Raw genomic sequence first — 22,979 nt, 5'->3', positions numbered from 1 at the left:
GTCCTCTAAGAGCTGATGTCAAGACAGGATTAGACCATATACAGGGGAGAGGGCTGGGCAGAATCAGGGGAGAAGGCCAGAGAGGGCAGAGAGAGCATTCAGACTGCAAGGCAGGGGTGACCCCTGTGCAGGGAGGGCGGAAGGATGGGAAGCACTCTCCTGAACTCTAACACTTCCTGTTGGTAGTGGGGCTCCTGTGGTGGACATGAGCTGCTCTGTCTACTCACAGCTCTTACCTTACCTTTCTTGCAGGTTCCATCTAGTGCCATAGAACAAAGACTACTGTGCCCTTTGTCCACTCTCTCATGCCTCTCCAGGCCCACCTGTGATCAAGGGTGTCCATGTGTGAACCAAACCCAGAAAGAGAGGGATGGGCAGATCGTCTCCTCTCTCTGTCTCCAATTCCTCACTTCCTGCTCCCTGATGCCTGGCCTCTGATTTCCAGTGCAATCACAACAGCCCCTTCCCACCTTGAGGGTGGCTGCTTTCCTCTCTGGCTGTGAAAGGGAACCTGTGAGCATTCTCGGAGATGGGAAGGCAGGGCTCATCTCCATCCCTGGCTCTCAGAAGCAGGGAAGATCTACTAATGACAACTTCCCACTCAGCCTGAGTAACTCACTGAAGGTTTAGGGTCAGAGTACAAGCAGTGCCAACCCAGAGACCTCAAGACTCCATGATCCTGTGCCCCTGGACATGGTTCTGGGAGGGCAGGAGAAGCTGTGAGGGCCACTCAGAGACTGTACAGGCAGTAACAGCCCTAAACCCACCCCTCACGGCCTTCTTTCTGGTTTGCTGGAAGCAAAAGGCATCCAGCAACATCTACTACCCTCCTTTCATGTCTCTGTACCCCCCATACTTCTCCACCCCTAGGGATCCCAAGGCTGCCCTAGCACAGACCAGCCCCCCAATCTACTGTCATGGGAGAGAAATGCTCTGCTTTCCCCTCGCTATCTTTAATCAGCTCTAGTAGGATTTTTTGAAAGGTCTATTGTTCTTCCCAAATGGTTTGGTTTATATTGGACATTTCTACATTTTCACCTGGGATTATTATCTCTTACCTGTTTTTTTTTTCCAGAAAATAAACCAATGAATGAAAAACTGAATTTCTGGTCACATATGGGCATCGTACAACCATTCAGTCACTTATGAAGTTTGTTTTCCACTCCAGAGAAATATCTGAAAAGGGAAATAAAAATATATTATTATAATCAAGTTTTGAACACTAAGGATTTTGGAGGAAAAATTCTTGCACAAATAGAAATCTCTGAATCAGCGTTTATACTGTGGGTGCAGATAATCACTTATAGGCATTTGCCAAAACACAGACTGTCATTAAGTGATGAGTGAGTTGGTTCTGACAGTGTGAGCTGTACGGTGGTAGCTTGGAATGCGGGACACATATCCTCCTAGCGGCAATGTTATAATTGGTGGTTGGGCTCCCCGATCAGCCATCATGTTTCTATATCTTAAGCCTCCATGGGTGCCTTCCTGATTCTGGGTCCTGGGACAAAGAAAGCAGGAATGAGAGGAAGAGTTTTCTCTTTCCAGTACATGGAGTCCACTCATAGTAACATTTTTCCCCCCAAAAGACTCCTTTTGCTTCTAATGTGATTTCTCATCATTTAGCAGACATTTTTGGAGCAGTTTGAGGTTCACAGCAAAATTGAGGTCAAAGTACAGAGTTCCCATATGCACTCCCCTATGCACAGTCTCCCCCTGCACCAGCATCCCATACCCCAATGGTACATTTGTCACAACCTACATCTGCTGAGAACTTACCTGGATGCATCATTATCACCCAAAGTCCACAGTTTACACTACAGTTCACTCTTGGTGTACATTCTATGGGTTTTGACAAATGTATAATGACATGACTCCACCACTGCAGTACACATGGAATAGTTTTACAGCCCTAAAAGTCTTCTGTGCTCTACTTATTCATCGTGTCCTCTTCCCCAACCATAATATTTTGAAGGAAAATTTCCCCTTTCTCATTCTTCTCTCTGCTGCTCGCACATCTACAGGCTTCCCACTCCTCATGTTCCCCTGAGTACGTGGTAGTGTGTGAGTCCCCCTCAGGCAAGTGCCCCCAGGCTTTCCTGGAATAGCTTGTCAGCATTCCCACCTCCCTCCCACCCTTCGGGGTGGCCTAATTCACATGGATGTGTGAATAAAGCCCCTGAAATGGGGCCTCAGGTATTTCCATTTTGAAAAAGGGTGCTGGTTGGTCCCCCTCCATCTGTTGGACAGGTACACCCCAGGGAGTACCTGAAAGTGATGTGAAGTGGGCCACCACCCACTGGACACCTCCCTGGGTGTATCTTCTGCTTTTTCCTCTCTCTGCCTTCCTTCCCTTCAGAGTGTACAGATGATTTCAAAATTCCAAGATTTGTTCTCTCACAATGTTCTCTGGCAGCAATGCCTTGGCCAGAATGTATGTGGGTGGCTGAGTAAGAAAGAGGTGTGTGCTATCCCAGGCTGGCATACATTTCAGTTAGAGAGCGAGATGCCATAGTTCTCATTTTACAGGTGCCGAGTTTTGTCTACCAAGAGGTGAACTTCATCTTCTTTGCAGTTAAAATGTTAGCGTATCATGCGGAAAAAAAGAAAAACTTCTGAGCCTTTCTAGACTATCCAATAAACACTCCCAGCACCATCTAAAAAAAGCAGTGTAGAAGAATTTCTCATAACAAAACAAATCATCTGATAACACAAGAGAAGGGTTAATGAGAAACTTTGAGGAGATTCCAACTGCCTTTCCTTGACGCAGTCCTCCATCTTCGTGCAGATAAAGGTTATGGTTGCCAAGGAGACAGGACCAGAGAAAGAGAGAAAGGCAGAAACTTTGTCTCATTCAGTTCCCCCCAGACTCACAGAACTGGCCTATAAGGAGAGCTGGATGAGATTATGGTAGATTTTTAATTTACTTAGTCAAATTGCTTTTAACTCATAGTCATGCCTCAATGTACTTTTTTTTTCCCTCTGAAAGTTAGGTCTCGTGCTTAGTTGTCCAACATCTGACAAATAACAGAGCTTTAAAATTCATTGTCTATGATTAAACTCAAATGCAGGACAGATGGCTGTCTGAGTCTGTGTCAGACAGGCAAAGCACTTAAGATTTGTGACAGGCAAGACCAGGAATTAATTGCTAAGTTTTTGTATTTATTCATACAGTCATGTGTACCATGAATATGCTGTAGAACTTACTTAAGTATTCTCACTTTATTCAAAATATTCCCCAACAAAGCAATTGCTCTCTTTTCAGCAAACCAGATGTCCTAATCTCAAACCCATTAACTCAAAATCCATTTTTCTCATACTATATGTATTGTGTACCTGTCATTTTATTCTAATAGTCATGATGAAAACAGCATCCTCTGAAAATCCAGCTTCCCCAGAACCCACAGTGTTAGTGTCTACCTCATTTTTACAAACCTTTTGATTCAAGTATTTAATTATTTCATTGAACAAACATCTGTCTGTGGAACTAAACAAAGACCAGCAAATGTGAAGAGGCAAAGGCTATTTATTCAGAGCTTGCTATCTAGCAAGAAAGTCTGCTACTGTCACTTGCATTTTGGCAGAGACTCAAAGGCAGGCAGAGGAGAGGGAAAGCTCTAGCACAGAGCAAAGGGAAGGCTCCAGGTGTGCCCGGATTGGAGGCTGGTGGCCTGGGCAGCTACAAGCAGGACATCCTCTATACTGCCTGGGGTGCTTCCTCGGCTTTCTCTTTTTTGGTCCTAAGTTGGAAGCCAGGACAAAAATTAGGGAAGGTATGTTATTAACCCAGTCCTGGCCATTTGGGGCCAATTGTTACAGGGGTCATTATTTCACTTCCTGGGCCAGTGGTCGGACTCCCACAGGTCTGAGTTGCAGATGACAGGCTGGCATCCTGGGCTGGCTGCTGCAGGTTGTAGGTCACAGTTCTATCTTTATATGGTCTCTATATTCTTGTGGTCTGACCACTGGCTGTTTATATGTCCACTGGCTGTTTCTATGTTCAATCTCTCAGTCAATAATCATTATACAAACAGAAAAGGACACATAGCTTAAGTGTACAGCTCAATGAATTGTCAAGTGTAACAACCACCTAGGGGCCTTCATTTATTTTTAAATTCTTCACAATTTTATTTTCAAAAACTTGTTGTCTAGGAACATTTGGAGTTGTGATGTGAACTCCTGTTGTGTGCTTCTTTAGTCCTTATGTCCAGGAGCTCATTCCCCAGCTGCAGCCTCCTCGGACATTCTCATGAAGTCAAGTCATCCCAGGCCTGATGGATGCAGGCAGTGCCAGGTTTCCCAGTGAGGCTCAGCCCCATGAGTCATCGTCCTTCACATTCAGGGACCTGGAGGAGCAGGTCAGAGACGTGCCTTGAAATCCAGGCTCCACCACTCCCTTGGGCAAGTTAGATAATCTCTCACAACCTGTTTCTTCATCTGCAAAATAGAGGCAGTCACAGTGCCCACTGTCACAGGGTTGCTGTGAGGATGAAATAAAGCAATGGGTGTGCAGACCTTTTGCACAATCCCTCACACAGAAAAGGCAGTCAGATTTAGATATATTGGATGTTTTTCTCCCAGTGGTTGGAAATGACAGTTGGAAATTACTGAGAACCTACAATGTGCCAGGCATCAAGCTCGGTGCTTTCTCTTCAATTTGTGATATTACTAAATATTTCTATCATAAATTATTAGCTATCCTTATTTTACAGATGAAGGAGCTGAGGCTCAGAGATGTTAAGAAACCTCCATTTGTTGTGAGAATTAAATGAGATGACTGTAAAACATGTTTAGTGCATCCTCAGCACATCATAACCAAGCAACAGGGCTACTGCTGAAAATGACCTTCTGATTATCCATTAACAGATGAAATCCTGTGCATCTGCTGATCCACCATGTTCTCCCTTTCATCGTTACTAATGAAATCACCTTTTTGTGTGGCAACGTGCCCTGATGAAAGGACTCCTCTCCTCAGTCTCCCTCATTTTGGAAGTTCATGTGACCTAGTTCTGGAGAGACAAGTGTAAGGCTCCTAGGTGGGCCTTTTGGGAAAACTATTACTGTCCCAAGAAAAAGGAATTGCTTCATCAGGTACATGCCTTTCCCCCTCTGCCCCTATCCTTGCTTCCTGGGAAGCACGAGTAATGCCACAAGGTGCAGCTGACACCCTGTAAGCAGGAGGGGATGGAAGGCCCCCACCTAAGATGGCAAAGCAGAAAGAGCCCTGGCCCCCCGATGGTCATCCCGCTGGCCCAGCCCTGGACAGCCAGTTTCCAAGCAGTTTTACCATTGTAATTAAACCACCATCACCAGATTTCTATCACAGGCAGCCAGAAGCAATCTGAATACAGCCACTGTTTGAAGTCATCTGAATGTCTGAATGACATTTCCAAATGCATGAAAATTTATTATTTGAAGCATCTGCTTTACACCAATCTACCTACATGTCCCAACTGAGATGATAAAGAACTCCAGGGAACAAAAGGTGGTTCCCAATCATCTCTATGCTAATTATTCAAAACCCTTCCAAGGATTAATATATCAAGTCTTTTCTTAACATCCAAGTACCACATGTCAACTCCTCACTGCTTACCTTCCCAATGTCCTTGTCACACAGCACTGGGTATGGTCAGTAGCAGGGTCTCCATGGGTTATCAGCAATTGCCCATGGCATCTGAGGACTCAGACTTGTTCCCAAAGTGTGGCTCTTCACGAGCATGGAATTGGATGGTCTTAATGTAATACCTGAGGTGTCTGCTCTGGCATCTTGGTCAAAGTCCAAAGGCTGTAATTGCATTCTGCCTACTTGTAAGCTCTCCTAGAGTTCTGATTAGGTAGTACATATTTTCTATCCCAAAAAGAGCATGCCCAACATCACTCTGCACACTAAAACAAGGGGTCCAAGCCAAGTGATAAAGGAGCAGTTCATTGTGACCAGAAGCAATCATGAAGTGGGAGGTTTGAGACTTCATCTGGCTTTAGGCTGAGCCGGTCGGGATAGTGCTTTTCTCCTTGGAAGAGGTTGGGTGTACCAGGAGGGTGGGACAGGAAACAGAAAGGTTTCCTGTGTCATTACTGGAAAAAAATATGCACATATTCCCACTTCTGTTAAATGATTTCTAAGGCCATGTTAGATGAAAAGAGGATGGAATCCAGTCTCTTCTCTCACAGCTTCCTTATCAGAATATAATCCACATGAGGACAAAATTAATTACTTCATATGCTCCCTTAACACTGCATGGTACGTAACTTCTTATATTCTTAGCTACGAATAACCCAGAAGTGAGGTCTTTTGTTTTGCTTAAAGAAATATCCTAAAAGGTAAACAATTTTAGTTTAATTAACATTGTCTTCATTAAGTGTATGTGACTAAATGGTGAGATAAAGGGCATTCAGAAATTATTTGAAATGATCTTTGATTAAATTAGAAAAGGCACAGCTTTCAAGTCTAAAATTATATTGTATTAAAATAAAGACTCACACACAATGAAGAGAAAATCTCTAATAATTTATTTGACCTTCAGTTTCACATTGTGAAAAACAAATTAACAGTTTTACAAAACCTCAAAAATGTAGTAGCAAACAGTACATATGAACATGAACACTTTACTTCAACTTACAGAGTTTCGTATGTGAACCACATATTCAATAGCCAAGAGAGGGATATTATTCAGCTCTAATCACTCTTATTCAGACAGGTGTCAAGCCCAGAGAAAAGCGGGCTACACAATTATACCAGAAGTGGAAGCCTGCCCTTTGTTATCCGTCTCCACAGCAACCAATCCACAGAATAAGAAGAACCTTCTCTGTCTTATGCCAAGGTTTTTGTGTGCACTGCACTGTGAATTGTATTTGCTTCAAAGTGGGGGACGTTTCATAGGGTGAAAATGGTCAAGTAGTGAGCCCAAATGCGTACATCAATTCAAAGAGTGGGAGTCCAGAAAGTTCCCTGCAGGCTGGGGGCCCACCCTGACCACGGCTCCCTTTGGCTCACACACAGTAATTAATAGAGGATTCAAGGACAGACCACAACTTTGAAACAGCTGCAGAAAATCCATTCTGCTTTCAGAAGCCATGCAGTGACACACACACATCGTGGCCGATTTGCATCAAAAACTAGAGCTGTAACTGCTACAATATAATGACACCAACTACACGGCCAGGGTACAATTAGACACTTGCATCGCTTAGAACACATCTAGGCGCCAGGGACTGACTGCTGGAAAAGCATTGTGATTCTTTCATCCCAACAGCTCATTTATTTTGGTCCAACTACAGCGCACTCATTCATGGCACAGACAATGTGTACAATTAGTCTAGTATTCAGGTGAAGAGAAATGTTAAGGATTTATCTGTCATTAGACAATGCAAACACACTCACAATGTAAAGGGTTATTATCAGTCTCAAGCCCTATTTTCTAAAATACAGTAATGTGAGAAACATTGATGCAAGCAGTGTGAGTTGCAAACTCTGGTCTTCCCCTCACACCTCTGAGGAAGCACCCGTGTGAGTCTAGCAATACCACCTATCACGACATGTTTAGTAAACAAGCACTCAAACTAGCAAAGAATGTATTCACAACAGATTACCAACTATCCCGGAAAACCTCTCAATCGGGGCCACTGCTCACAGTTCTTTGGTGTTTGGTAGCCCAATGTGTCATTTTTGTGCACCAAAGGGTAATCTTTTAGAGACTTACCTAAGGGTGAGCACTAAAGTATACGTTGTACCAATGTGAGTATTATCTGGGAGAACTTCCAGCACTTGCTAAATCGCTCAGCAAGACTAAAGAACAATGAATCCAGGTCAAGCAAATCCAACCAGCGACTTAATTTGTATCTGTGACTATTCAGTTTTTCCCCATTAACTGTGATTATGGCAAAGCATTCTCATAGGGTAATAAATAGATAAATAAATAACCTTTGGGTAGTGCCTTTACCTGTGCCCTATATACAGAACTATTCCATAGAATTTTCCAGGATTTCAGGATATTACACAAAGAAAAAACCTACAAAGCGATTTGGTCCTTTACAAATTTCAGTAGCAGAGACTGAAGTAAGTGAATCATCTGGGAAGGAGCAGGGGAGCAAGAAGGCTTCCCTCACTCCACGAGCTGTCAGCATGGCCAGAGCCCATGAAACGCCATTAAAAATTGGTGAGTCTAAGAAAGGGGACCTCCATGCTCTCTCTACCTCTAGGATGTTAAAGTTTGCATTTGTACTCCTTCCCTGTCTTGACATTTACACAATCCCCCCTCCCCAACCCACCCTCCAGTAATATTCCAAATTGTAACTCCAAAGTTTTTTTTGTGCAGCAAAGCACAGCACACAGCCACAAAATTGTGCAAAACATACAACCATTCACACAGGTCCATACACGTGAAGACAACCATAAGCAGTGTTTCAGCATGCAGGTATCAAACAATAAATAGCTAATATCTGTAACATTTCTGAACAGCCAAGGGAAAGTTCAAAGTCACTTATAAATAGAAATGAACACCTACCAAACAGCTAGCAACAATGTCCCCATTGTTCAGAACCCTTCCTGGGGTGCACAGCCCCTCAGACATCAGTGGAGTCTGCGACCCTCCCTCTGCAGCAAGCCCAGCCAGCTCCCCTCCAGCCCCACAGTTGGGCTTTCAATCTCCAACAGCAGCTGGTGTGGAGGCTTCAAGCTTGCTCCTCAGAGAGCGCTGACAACCATTTCAAATTTTACACATAAATGGTGGAGCCCATGTAAATCAAATGCTGAATATGGTACAGCAAGGGAAAGGGCTCGGCTTTTCTCTTCCATTGAAGGGCTGATTAACGCTGACATTAATCCACAATTACAAGACAAGGACTAGATCACAGGTTCATTCATTCATATTTAAACCATGTGCTACTTGCAATGAAAATCCCACCCCCTCCCCCACCCCTTCCTTCATGTTCAGTCAGAGCATTTACAAGATGAAGTGGATCGTATGAGTCTTGTAGCCACTTCTTTTTCTTTTCTTTCTCTTCATTGAATTTGGCCTCTCCAAAGTAGAATCTCATTTTGTCTCACCAAATGATAGAATGAGCTAAAACAGAGGAAAAGATTTCTGTTAGTAGCCTCAAAATAAAAAAAAATAAACTCAGGACAAAGCTGGTCAATATTGCTTCCAAAGGTCTGATACATGTTCAGTAGGAACTGTGCAAGGACGATTAAAGTTAAAGCTTTCAAGGCATTTCTCAAATGCATGTGCACCCGAATGCAGACCGCTTGTCCCACAAGAACAGTGGTGTCCAAAGGATCTGCAGTATTCTCCTAAACACACATAAGTCAAATTCAAACCTGTATACCTACAGGCTCTTAGGTAAGTTGCTGTCTCCTGCTTCCAACATTCACAATTCATCTCTGTGGTTGTTAAACAGAGTTGCTGTGAAAAGATCACCAGGTCAAAATATTCCTTCTAGGCCCATTTACCACAAAAGATTCCAAATTCAATTTATTTACCATGAGGCAGATATATTACTCCTCATTTTAAATGCATTTCTGCTCTTCGTTGTGGCAAAGTTGGGTCTCACTTCCTTCACACAGCAACATAAAGGACACTCAACAGCCCAAGGTTGGAGTTCATTCTCCAAGTTCATCTGTCCACATGTGGGAGACACCAGCTTCGTATGCAGTGCTACCACCTACGGATTCTACCAACATCAAATGTGAATATAAATTCAAGGTGCCATAACCCCAAAGCCTGCACATTTCATGGGAGCTGGAATTTCCACATTATCCACCATTTCTATGCATTTATCTTTAAATAAATGGGGAAATTTTGCAGAGGGCTTTTGTCTTTCCAGCATTCACCCTGTCTGCTCATAGAGAGTCCCAGCCCTCATGTAGCAATCTGTTTCCCTATGACTCTAAGTACAGACAAAGGGAATTCAGGAAGGGCCGCTCAGTAGTGGCACTTCATTATTCTCACTTGCGTGTTCAGAGGGTCTGATTGGTTTCATCAGTTGTTTCTTTTGGCAGTTCGGTAACAGTGATTCAAGCTTTCAAGGCATTCCTTACGCTACAGTGTCATCCCCCCACCTCCACCTCCTTGTAACCTATATATCAACATTAGGCCAAAAGAATGTATCCTGTAATAATATGAAATTTCAAGATGTTACATACTTAAGCAGGAAAAAAAAGAAGAGAAAAACTCTAAAAAGGGAAGAAACAAAGAAAATCAAAGTCCAAATGCTGTCAGGTTGGGGTCATGAAGCACCATAAAATGGACGGTAAATCAAAAGTAATTTCCTTTTTCTCCATCCTCCCCATGTCAGAGAAGCAGGCGATAGACAGTTCAGTTCTCTGGTGGGTGAGCTTTTAGACCAAGGGAAACTCTGTTAACACTGTAGTAGTTCAGTTAGCACCTCCACTTGGAGAGCAAAGAGATGTCACGGAAGTTTTTGCAGTTGAGGACTGAAACCTGCACAGCACCTCTTTTAAGTCACTCCATCCAGCTGATGTGTTTTAACATTATCTGGAGTATGGTAAACTTTAGAAATTTAAACCAACACTCTGTCGGAAACTGCAAGTGTGGCTTTGATCAGGTCCATGCTGCCCTTCCAAAAGGCAAAACCTGGCCCTGTCAAATGTTACGTGCTTAGCTCTCAGGCTGAAAGCACTAAGGTTGGGGGATTGTCATTTCCCATACAACCTAATACTTGATTTGCTCCATTTCCCAGGGACGAGAGGTGTGCGATTAGGTTCAAATACCCAGGATAGGGTGAATTCAAGTGTTTGCTGCAACATACTCTGGGCTGAGAAGAGAGACACCAAAAATGAAGTTTAAAGATAACAAGAAGATGATAATCAAAGCAACCTCATTTTCCCACCATATACAAAGCTAATTCCACTGCAAGCCAAGGTCTTATGTGGAGGGCGGCACTGGGACATATTTTCACCCCTTCCTCTTTTTTCTCCCCTCCTTTATCAATTCACTCAAGTCTGAATCAGGACAGATCTTAGGGGAAGCATAATTCCAATCACTCCAATTTGACCAAGGAGCAATTCGAATTCCACGAAGGTCCAGCCTCCAAAGTTTAGAACTGGAATCAGAAAGCACATGTGGCCACGTTCTGCCTCAACCTCCTTATTTGCCCCAAACATGCCAGTCGGTATACCAGCTACCACCCTGATGTACTGCCACCATCACTGGTGATTTTATGGCTCTCCTATGCAAATACAGGCAGCTCTGGACTAACACCCATCTTAGTTGCTGTTAATTGATGCTTTTGCCTAGGAGGTTCTTTAAACCTGCTTTAGAGGTGAGTCATGCATTCATATCGCAAATGAAATAACCACTCTCAGAGCATTTGTTTATTCAGGATTACTGAGATGCCAGCAGGGCCGCAAAAACCAGTCTGGTGTGGGACGCTGTCTGCCCAGGTGCTCCCCAGAGGTTTCTGACTGTTCCTGCTCTTCTGAAGGAGTTTCATTCCAAGGAAACATTACAGTACTAAGAACTCTACTGACTGTAATAAGCTGGAAGAGATAACTGAAGAACTGAAAAAAAATAGATTAATTGTGAAAGTGAGACCAATTTCAGCAGTTTTTAAGTGAGCTGTAAGAGGAAAGAAGAGGCAAATGAAGCAAAACTCCTCTTTGCTTTAGCTTCCAATGACCCCTGGACTTCCTATCTTCCCTCTGAAAGTCCCCTTCAAAGGTGTGAAACATTCTAGGGGAAAAGGAGGCAAAAGTTCCAAATAATGAGTTAGTTTCTATTGTAGTTCCTCCAAAGCAGTTTTAATTTTATTCTTTTATCATTAGCAATAAGCCCATGAATAACCAAAACAAATCAACACATTCCGTGTGTTCTGTGTTACACTCAGACACAATTAGGTGATTCCTGGGGCCAATACTAAGAGCGCTTAACAGCAGCAAAGCAGCTATTAGCGTCTCAAACACTGAACTGTGTTGGCCTATTAATTATTCGAGGCAAGAGTATAATATACTCTTAAGTACACAAGACAACCATTATGTGCTCAGATATACGACACAGAAACACAACTTTTGTTAGCCCTGACAATAGGGTCAGCCTGTCTGATTAACTCTGAAAGGCTGCAGACGAGGGACAGTATCGGTGGTGGTTCGGTGTATCCACACATCAGACAAATTTATACAATGCAGGTGCAAACTCTTACAAGGACAAACCTCGATTTTCCTCTGAAGTTAAGAAATACCCTAAAGGGAGCTTTTCTCTCTTTTTTTTTTTTCTTCTGAGGAGAATGTTAAATAAGCTAGTAAACAATTTTGGAGAGAAAAAATAAGTATAAGCCTTCAATTCTTCAGGCCCTACTTTATTCCAGAAAGGATTTGAGGAAGCTAAATTTGAATATCAACAAATGTCTCCTGGGCTGATATCAATATAAAGATCAAGTTTATTAAGTGGTAGTTCAGCATGACTCTCAATTGCTCCTGCTCTGGAGCCAGACTGCCTGGGTTGACTTCCTGACCGACTCTTCCACCTACTAAGTGCTATGACCTTGGACAACTCACCCTAACCTCTGTGTGCACGGGTGTTTTTATCTATAAAGTGCTGTTTGTATGATAGTTCACAAAGCTGTTGTCAGGATCAAAAGAAATGACCTACGTGAAACACACAACCAGCTGCAGGCACCCAGGGCGAGCTCAGTAAACATTAGCTGGCATTGTGAACAGAAGTCAGGGCTCTCGGTCTGGCTGTACAGGACTATCACTGGAAAACTTTCTAAAAATGCTGATGCCTGGGCCCCACCCAGACCAAGTGAAATCAGGTCTCTGGGATGGGCAGTTTTTGAAAAGCTCTTTGGGAGACTCTGAGGCTCAGAAAAGGCTGAGAACCACTGTCTTAAGTTTTGAGGAGTTACAGCTATGGTGAACACAAGTGTTTAAGTTTTGGGGTGTAAGTTATTCTATCTTCATAGTTTTTGTAGTACTTCTACAGGACAGGCTATATGGATGTCTCACTCCACATACAAACTTACCTACTGGCTCAATTACATACATACTTACAGCCAAACTGACTTCTTACCTCATGCTCACTTTCTTTAGGCTGTACTGAGTTTAAGAAGGTAGATGTTTCCAGGTGCTGACAAATGCAGTAGGAATTAGAGAGTATGGGACGGTGGTTATACTGCTCCACACATCTAATGTGGGATCATAGCAGTCCAGAGTTTTGCATCGCTGAATGCCAAAGTATCCCCCAACCACGTAGAGCTTGTTTCCGGAGGCCACAGCATGGCAGCTCATGCGCTTTGCTGTCACGTCTCCCACCTTGGTCCACTGGTAAGTCTCACTATTAAACTTATAAGCAGAGCAGGCTGAGAACTCTGTATCTCCCCCCATAATAAAAATCTGGTTACCCAGCACAGCTGCTGCTGTGTAACGCCAGGGCTGGGGACAGGTGGCCGGTACCGTCCACCTGTTTTCACACTGATCATAACACTGAACCTTGGGAAGCTTGTCATGACTGACGCTAGTACCTCCAAAAGCAAACAGCTTGAGTTTGGCACTCACTACTGCGGCATTGCTGACACCTTCTCGGAGTGGGGCCACCATGGTCCATTTGTTGGTTGTGGGGTCATAATGTTCTACTTGCTTTAGAGAGACTGAGGGGGAGGCCGGGAGGCAGCCGGTTGCGGCCGTGTGCCCCCCGACCACATACAGGCAGTGCTTTAGTTCAGCAGAGCCATGGCCAAACCTGGCCACCAGCATGGGGGCAGCTTTGGACCACTCCTCATGCAGGGTATCATAAACCCAGACATCTTTTGAGACTCCATTTTCAGACCCCCGCCCCCCAGTAATGTACACTTTGCAGCCAATTGCACATGCACTGAACTCTTTTCTTGGGCTGGGGATGTCGGCCTTGGGAATGATTTCTTTGGCCTTCTGGTCTACCAGATACAGCTTGTCACACATGAAAGTCTGCCCTCCCAAGAGAAAGAGGGCATGACCGGTTTTCCGAGGCCGGGCACAGAGGCTGGTTACCACGCCATCATTCTGCAGGATTTTCAGTTTGCACCTGATGGCCTCTTCCACAATCTCCTTGCTCTTCCTCTGCTTGGTGATGAGTTCCTCCATGGCCACATTTTCCATGAGATAGATGGCCGGCAGGAGAGCCAGCCTCACCGTCTGTAGCAGCTCTGGGAGGTAGCAGTAGCGCTTCTTCAGGTCATAGCTGATCCAGTTAATTGCAGACTCATACACAAGCCTCTCATCTTCTGTCTCCAGCTCTTCACTGGACAAGAGCTGCACTACCATGTCCTGGGGCAGCTGAAGGAAATCTTCGTTCTTCCTGATGGTTTGGAAGTTGCTGAGACACATCCTCCAGGAGAGCTCATACAGCTTGGTGCACTGGTGCGCATCCGACAGCAGTAGCATGCCCAGGCAGTTGGTGGGATGCAGGTTCTTCTCCAGGAACTCCGCACATGCATCCCGGATGTCTTGAAACTCTAGCATGTCGCCAGCTTCCAAAAGCGATTCTGCATTTTCTTCATTGATGATGACCCGGGAGGAGTACGCATAGTCGAGCAGCAGCTCCAGCACTTCTGGGTGGATGGAGTTGTCGAAGTTGACTTCACTATCCTGGCTTTCTTTCAGGCCGCCACTGAACATGGCTTCAAAGTAGCGGCTGCACGCAGCCAACACTGCCCGGTGACAAGGGAAGGTTCTATTTCCCGCATGGAGAAGGACATCAGTGAAAAGACGCTGCTGGCGTAAAAGGTTCAAGTGAGTGAGGACACTGTCAGCATAGGAAGATTTGTGGAACAGATAGATGTTAATGGAGCCACTGCTGGCCCTGGACTTGCGGTTCTCGTGCACGCTGACGGACATTGTGTTTCCACTCCTATAAAAAATCAAAACAAAATCACTGAATGTGACGTGATACCCCTGATGTTCAGAACAGCAGAAGAGAGCAACAAAGCAACAACCGTCCTGGACAGAGAAAACAGGACGCTTCCACGGGTCAGCCCTGCTGCTTGCAGCTCTGAATGGCCATCAGGCTGTTCCTGTACAAAGTTAGAGATAACTACCTATAAGGAAAGGCATTCATTGTAATACTGTTGAACTGTTTGAACTGTACACTGTTTAAAAAAAAATTCACTGCTTCAAAGCAGGTTCATCTTGGAAAACCTGATTGCCAACTTTCAGGATATTGAAGTCCTTGAGAATGTAAGTCAGCAAAAGCCAAGAGGAGCAAGGTATCACTCTCACAGCAACCTCTGCTTGCCCAGCTGATTCACTGCGGGCACTTAAAGTGCCAGGCCGCCAGCTCTCGTAACGCCAGGATGGGCACCGGCTTTTATGCTCTATGCAACATAAAACCATGTGTAAAACAAATACCTACTAATTAATTCCATTAAGAATTCCTTCAGTAAGATCCAGTCTCTCTGCATACACAGTAAATGGGAAATATGACACTAAAATCACAGGCTTAGGTCAACTTCTGCCAAAGATCAGACCTTGACTTAAATGTTACAAATAATTTCTAAACAGACAGTTCCACCACTCCAGAGCCTTAAAAGAGCCCCAGTGTAAACATTACCATATATTGATCAGCAGGCTTTCATGAAAGCACAGGAGATTCTGGCCACAATCACCACCCACCTTTCTTGCTCTGGACAGTTTCCAAAATGAGGATTTGGGCACCTAAAAGGAAGGGTATTTTGAATAGCATACTCCTCTGAGTGCTGCTTTTCTGTTCTTACTGCTTGATATCAATTCTTGGAAAACCAATCGTAAGGACAAAGGATCCATTCACCCCTTGCCTCTGATTTAACAGCGCTTCACCAGGACCATTCCTGTGTAACTGCAAAATGTTGGCATATGCATATAGAGTTCTAAATGCAAACATTGCTTTATTTAAATAAAGATACAAACACATATGCTTGTGTATGTACATATGCATATGTGTTATGCCAGCCATTGTTATTCAGGGCTGCCCTAGAATTTATTTGCTGACGAAAGTACTTTATTCTGAACCTAAATTGAAATTAAAGCAGAATCTAAACTGTTTTGGGCTTCTGTAGGTAAACTGTAGGCTAAAGATACAGAAAAATGCCTATCACCTATCTTCAAAAACTGAATCACATTCCCCTACCTTTTAAGTCCTACTGTTCTGTTACTTAAGAGGTATAAAGCCTTCAGAACTTGCCTGTCAAAAGATTCCTAAGTATGGTGATACCTGGTACCTAGAATTATCATGTATATAAATGTTGAGTCGCTGTGTTGTACACCTGAAACTAATGTAATGCAATGCTGTTGTCAACTACCCTTCAAAAAAAAAAAAAAAAAGATTCCTAAGGAAGCTGTTTACCCCAGGAAGGTTAGCTGCTTAGTTACAGTATCTGTTCCAACCACAGAACAGCCAGTCCTTTCAGCACAGCTGAAATTGATAGCAGCCTTGTTTCCTTCCACCAGATATTTGTTTCTTTAATTTATATCCCGGGAATTAATAAATAGAAATGAGTGATTTACCACAGGTCCATGCACTAGATGCTAAGCTGCCCTTCCCCTGACCAGCTGTGGCACAGCACAGAAAACAAGGGCAGGTGCCCAACTTCTTTGACACACTGTCCACATACCATTAGCTGATGCAACTTGTTTTCCTTTATTTTTGGAATGTAACTTTTCATTATGAGTAAACATGGAAGAAAGTAAGCAACAAAGTCAGTCCTAGGGCTCTGGTGTTGGGAAGACTTTACAAAGCACCCCTTAGTCTCCACAGAAACTTGGGATCTGACAAAGGGTAAGGAGCCGAGCGCCGCCCCCACCTCAGGCTAAGCCTCTAAAGTCTAGCCTGTGTTAACTAACCACTGTCCGCTGTTCCAGAACTGCCAACATGACCCTATGCGAACACACCAGGTTTCAAAAAAAACATGTATTAGCATCCCTGACACTCTACCACTGTAGTTGTCATTTGAATTATCAGTACATTCAATTTGAAGTATTTGGGGGAAGATTTTAAGCCTAAGTCATACAAGATAGTAAATACTCTATGCCTTATACAGAAATTTACAAAAATTCCTAATGAATAGCTGTGCTTTTTTTTTCTTTAAGCTAATACTTCCAAAGCAACCTCAAAAGCTGACTCCCTTCTGCTCTAACTAAAGAACAAGTCTCCCCATCCAAGGCGCATAAGCTCCAAAGTGCCTGCATATTGAGCTGGACTCACACCGGGTCCAGAACACGCATCCCTAGGCACTGGATTCTGGGCAGTGTGAAACAACATTCACAACCAGGTGTACACTTAATAAAACAGCCGTTTTAGAAGACCTTAGGATATAGGATCTCCATCTCCATACGTCCTGTGCTTATGCCCTGTATGTTCCAGGTTGGCCCATAAAACCAGAAAAAAATAGCCTAGCCTACCATCCAGACCGGGAAGCACTCACAGTTAAAATCCAAACTTCTTGCAGCACTATCTGCTTAAAATAAAAGATAAACTTGAAAACCCAAGGGAAACAACCTGCTTTCTGGTTTAAAATTATGCAAACATCAAAATATCAGCAGAAACCATTTATACAGTCACTAAACATACCTTCAACATTAAATGAATTATCTTTAGGCATTTTTTAAGCCCCCAGAGAAATAATATTCGCATGCCAAGAAATTGGCCCACAAAGTACACACATATACTTAACCTGCATCTACAAAGAAGGCGGAGAAAAGGGCTGCTAGTACTCTGATCATCAAAAGGGCTTCTGGTTACAGTAACTTCGGTTCGCTTAATGCTCCTTACCAAGGTGCTCTGCCTCCAATACTTGGGGTTCTGTCACATCTCTTTAGGTTTTGGACCTGATCTCAATGCATCAACGGAGAAATTAGGCGGATTTTTCTCGGGCATTCACATTTTGGTAACAATGGAACATTATTATAAAGATACTGTTGCCAAGAAAAGCACTTTACAATACAATCCTCTGTAACATTTCAAGGCTTTTTATAACACGCTGCCATGCCTGTGAGGGCGACACCAAATTACATGCGGAACAAGTTCAGTGGTTCATTCGCACCCCGACCACCAAGTCCTATTCTTCGAAAGTGAAGTCTCACGCTAAAGGTCAAATACTTGCAAGGAAAGAAACCGATTTTTCAGAAGCCAGTTTTCATTCATTCCTTAGAGACATTTCGCCGCAGTGAACGCGCCCTCGTCAGGAGTGTCTGCGCGTGGCCACCAAAGTGCCGGTTGGGGTGAAACGTGGGCCAACAATCCCGCACGCTCGGCCCGGGCCAAGCGTGGCTAAGTGCGAGGCAGCGGGACCTCCACCTCCAGGGAAGCGTTGGTTTCCGCGGGGGAAGGACCTAGGTCGTACCCTGGGCCGGCTCCCGGTTCCTCCAGCAGCTCGCCTGGGCGCTGCGCCGGCTCCCGCCTGCTATGGGAGGGCAGCGACAGACACCGAGGTCTCCGCCCCCAAACCCGTTCCCCTCCTCTGCCGAAGTCGGACCTCGGGGTCTAAGGGGCGAGCGCACACCCCTCGCGAACAACCCCCGCGGGCCAAGCAGCCCCGGAAGCCACAGCGCCCGCAACAGGTCCGGGCCAGTGGCGGAAACTTACAGCAGCGGCGACACTGGCCTCAGAGCACAACCAGCTGGGTTCTTGCCTGGATCACCGGGCGGGAGAGGACCTAGCCCGGGGCGCTGGCTCGCAGACCCGCTACCGCTGGCCGTTCGCCTTGGCCTCACGATCCGCACGCCGCGGACACGGTGCCGCGACCCCCGGGGCGTCTCGGGGACAGCGTCTCGGGAGGCGAGAGTGAGCCTGCGGCTGCAGGCGCCGCGGAAGGAGGCGGGCTGCACACTCGGGGGAGGGAGCTAGAAAGCGCCTTGTGCGCCGGCGGCCGCCTGGCGTCTGGACTCGGTCTCCGCAGCGCCACCGCCGCGCCGCCTCCTCCTCTGGCTGCCCCAGCAGTCTGCGCCCCGCTGCCGAGCGCCGGGCTATAAGCGGCGCTGCGCGGCGGGGAGGGCAGGGGAGGGGAGGGCAGGGCGCGTATGCAAAGAGAGTGACACCCGGGGCGGGAGGGAGGAAGCGCGTGCACGCGGCTCGCGGAGGGGCTGGAGGAAGACGAGGAGGAGGAAAAGGCGACTGGCTGGAGAAGAGCGTGTCGGGGGAGTTAACTGGCAGAGGAAGCGGGGGAGGGGGCTGCGGAGGGTGTGGAGACAAAGCGGACGCGGTATCTCCGCTACTAGCAGTTGCAGCCCTCAGGGACCGCGAATAAAATAAGTTTTCCCGGGTCAGAGTTCCGGCGCCTCTTTGGCCCAGCCTGGTTAATACAAAGTCCCGGGATTGAGGGACCCTGGGCAGGGGAACGCACCCCTGGCGGTGCGCTCCGTGCTGCCGGGGCCCTTGAGATGCTCAGGAGAGAGTAGCCAGGCGAGAGCTGGGTGTCCGCGTCATGCGTCCAGGCGCGCACAGCCCGCGCTCTGGGTAGAACACCTGGAGGGAGACCAGTGACAAGGAAGAGGACACACGTTTGGACACTCCGGGACGCTGAAGGTTGGGCAAAGCCGGGCCGGAGGGTTTCTCGCTGGCAGGAGGCCAGAGAGACTGGAGCCCCAGGCGTTTCCTCTGTGTCCTTTCTCCCACCCCGGGTGCGGCACCCCAGGCCGGACTCTGCCCCCAGCCGCCCTGTGCAGCTGCAGCCCCCCGCTCTGCAGCGGGGCGCGCACCGTGTGCTTGGCAGCCAATCGCCGCAGCCGCTTGATTCAAAGAAAACTGCTCAAAGGAGGGACCACAACAAATCCCTCTCCCAAGTGATAAAGCCTGAATCGCCCTCTCAGACTGGGCCCTTCCTGTCTTTTATTGCTCGATTGCATTGGTCGGGAGTTCAGCAAAGAAACGGCCCCACCACATGCATGTTTGAAGTGCCGCGTGCCGGGAGAAAGGAAGGCAATTCAAAAAATAATCTTGCACGGCGATCACTATTCACGAAACCCATTTTTGATCTTTACACTAAGGGCTTGTCTTTCCACTGGGAACTAAAATGCCTGTTTTTTATTAGGTATTTGGGCAAAAAAAAATCGATGAATGAACTGTAGAGATTACCGGTCCAACCCCCTCGTTTTACAGGCTAGCCAACTAGGCCTGGGGAGATGTGACTTGTCCAGTTCAAGATTACACAACCATTTAGCAGTTGCCCAGCCCTGCTGGTCGAGTGGAGATTCTCGACAGAGTTTTCTCCCATCCCCACTTCCCCACCTCTCAGCTTTTAAATACAAGACGCAGAAATGCCTTAAGCAGGAGGCTCCGCCTGGCGCTCCCAGAATCCAGAGCCTGCTGAAACTAAGACTGTTGGTTCTTTATTTTAATCCCACTTTTCTTTACCCGCTGTCCCTCCTGGTATGAGCTCTGAGAAATTTTGCTACTTCCAAAGAAAGACAGTGCCCTCTTAAGTCCTTTGTTAGCATTAACTCTTCAGCCTCACCATGAGCCTTTACACGTCTGTTTCATATTTTAGTTTCTTATGCAGAGTCTTGGGTTTGAGACTGTTCACCGAGCCGGAGAGAGCTGCATAAATTCACCGTAAGAACCATGTGCGGCGATTCTGCCAGCGGCACGGTGAAGGGAGGCACTCTGCCAGCCTTGCGCCTTGGCCTCACGATCCGCACACCGCGGACACTCCTGGAGCGTCTCCGGGACGGCGTCTTGGAGCCTGTTCCCAAAGATGCGGATAAAATCACTGAAGACCAAACTGATAGAAACGCTGTAGACGCCAGAGAGGTGCTGAAAAGAGGGAAGGTGGAAATGTGTAGGTATTGCACATGTGTCTTTTACAAACATGTTTCTGTAGCCTGTGGCAGGTGTACGCGGAAAGCTGATCTGGGCGACCTCAAAGGCACCTGGTAGAGTGCCTCTAGGTTTTGGGTCAAAAGCAAGCACGTTGGTTTTGAAGACCAAATGCTCATGTCTTCCTTTTGGGGAAATGATTCTATTTAAATTAAGAAATTAACACTGTTTCTCACTAAGGAGAAGTACTTGCTTTTTCAGTCACTCAAAAGATCTACCTAGATCTGCAGGGCCCTGCCTGTAAATAAAATATGTGCACACTCCGTTGGTTGGCTGGGGAATTTGTCAGAGGAAGCCACTGAGTTAGGAGCAGGCAGTCTTTCTGTTGTATCTTCACCACCTGGAACCTGTGGTGTCCTTAACCAAGGGGGCAGCAAAGTTTTCTTCTCTACAAATAGCTTTGCTAAGCAGGCAGGGACCCTCTGGCCACTGTATCCTCATCCACTCATGCCACTTTCCTGTGTCTGTTTCGTTTTTCTGTGCTTCAAGAGAAAAGAAGGAAAAAACATTATATATAGCCTGGGAAATCTTGAAGTGTATTCAGTGACCATAGATGTTTGCTTCCTCTGCCTCAGGGAGATCAGCAATGTGAGGCAAGGGGGAAAAATTAGCTTTTATAAGTTATAAAAACTGGAAAACATTTTCCTGCTGAGAGACACAGGAACTAAACTTGCATTTGGGGGAAAATGTGTGTGCTGCCAATGACCTCCTACAAGCTGTGCACTGGTTTGGTTAAACCAATGTAGGAAAACTTTTCAGGCCTATATGCAGTTTCTGATGGTTATTTCCACAGCTGAAAGAGTTTTTGCAAGTTAGCAAATTTATGATCACAGCAATGCAGACTGTGTTATTCCTCCAGCATCTCAGTCAATCCTAAAGGTAGCTCTTATCAGGAAGATTTTTACACAGGTAGCTCTTATCAGGAAGAATTTACACAGGAAGAAAAGGCAGGTTGTATACAGGAAGAACACTCTAGACCAGCCTGCAATCAAACTGGACAGTGATGGCACAGTAGACATCTGAATCACAAACAACTCAGAAGATGCCACAGACATCTGTGTTCCACAACAGCCACCACCTGACTCAAGATGTTAGGCCAGTCCTATAGGCCCCTGGGAGCTGGTCTTCGCCTCTGCCTTGTGACACCAAACCAAGGTCTCATTTTTAATGCTATTAAGAAGCTGTGCCCAAGGCTTTGGCCTTGTTATCTCCCTTAACATTATTTTGTTAGGCTGCAAAATAAGCAGCATGGGGTTAAATGTATTAGCTGTCTTCAAACCTAATTTATCTTCATTCCTTCCTAATTTACACTCAGGCTGAATTAATGAGAGTGATTTAATTAACAGTGTGACCATGGTACCAGGGACAGGACAGCTCAGGGGATTAGACCGAACAGTGGGCTAAGCAGCTGCCATCCTGCCCCCCGTGGTCTCCCAAAGCCCCACCCGAATTTTAGACACATTCCCTGCCAGGCTGCCAAAACGCCCTCTTTGTTCTTTGATCCACTTCCTGAATCTGCATGAGGAAGATGCACAACTTCCCCTCCTTGTATTATTTGTGAGATGGGCTTCAAGGCTGTGGCCTGTAGAACCAGTGTGGCAGAAGGGCCAGTTGCCCCCCAAAGATCTGTGTTCTTCCTCCCCGAATGTCAAGTTCACGCTGGGAAGTGGACACTCAGCCAGGAGTGACATCCCCCCAGCTGAACTTATGTCTTTGGGATCAACACCTGAGGAAGCAAAGGGAGGGAAGGAGGCTGGGCAGAGAGAGAAGCTGAGCTGGATGCAGTTCCAGCAAGGCCTTGGCCAGCCCGTGGAGCTCTGGAGCTGACACGACCTGGGAAAGTTGTCCCCAGTGAAGGCGAGAAGGCCAGGTTTTTGTTTTTTTGGGGGGGGGATTTAAAAGGGGCTTTTTATTCTCATGCAGTAGGTCTCAAGTCTCTCATCTGCTCTGTCCTCTCCCAGTTCTCCCTCCTGGCTTCCCTTCTCTGCTCTCCAAGCCCTCTGCTCCCGTGCTCTGGCTTAATCTTCCAGGAGCACCGGGGCTCCACGGCTCACAGCACTCCCCCAACTCTCCTGGGGGCCCTCTGCTTCCACACCCTGAGTACTGGGGGCAACCCAAGCTGGTCTCTGGTGACTAGTGGCCGCCTGACCAATTGTGTACCAGGAACTGAGGAGAGGAGAGAATGGGTATTTCACCTCCACC

General features: G+C 46.1%; 1 protein-coding gene across 3 annotated transcripts; it reads right to left on the bottom strand.

Annotated features, from left to right (window-relative positions):
* Nucleotides 1-6,489: 6,489 nt before the first annotated feature.
* ENC1 (ectodermal-neural cortex 1) lies at nt 6,490-18,900 on the bottom strand. 3 transcript variants are annotated; one of them, XM_036886066.2, is made up of 3 exons: nt 18,549-18,898; nt 13,026-14,840; nt 6,490-9,062 (listed from the first exon to the last, which is right to left on the bottom strand). In XM_036886066.2, the coding sequence occupies exon 2, from the start codon at nt 14,825-14,827 to the stop codon at nt 13,058-13,060; it is 1,770 nt and encodes a 589-aa protein (XP_036741961.1). In that variant the 5' UTR covers nt 14,828-14,840; nt 18,549-18,898; the 3' UTR covers nt 6,490-9,062; nt 13,026-13,057. The 3 variants fall into 3 exon arrangements, with proteins under 3 accessions (XP_036741961.1, XP_036741963.1, XP_036741962.1); XM_036886068.2 differs by lacking the exon at nt 6,490-9,062 and adding an exon at nt 11,320-11,510 and having other exon boundaries at nt 18,549-18,900; XM_036886067.2 differs by lacking the exon at nt 6,490-9,062 and adding an exon at nt 11,527-11,690 and having other exon boundaries at nt 18,549-18,900.
* Between the last annotated feature and the right edge of the window lie 4,079 nt (nt 18,901-22,979).

This window comes from Manis pentadactyla, chromosome 2, assembly GCF_030020395.1.
Source record: "Manis pentadactyla isolate mManPen7 chromosome 2, mManPen7.hap1, whole genome shotgun sequence".
NCBI classification, from domain to species: domain Eukaryota; kingdom Metazoa; phylum Chordata; class Mammalia; order Pholidota; family Manidae; genus Manis; species Manis pentadactyla.
Note: the sequence above shows the minus strand (reverse complement) of the source record. Positions and strands in the feature narration are given on the sequence as shown.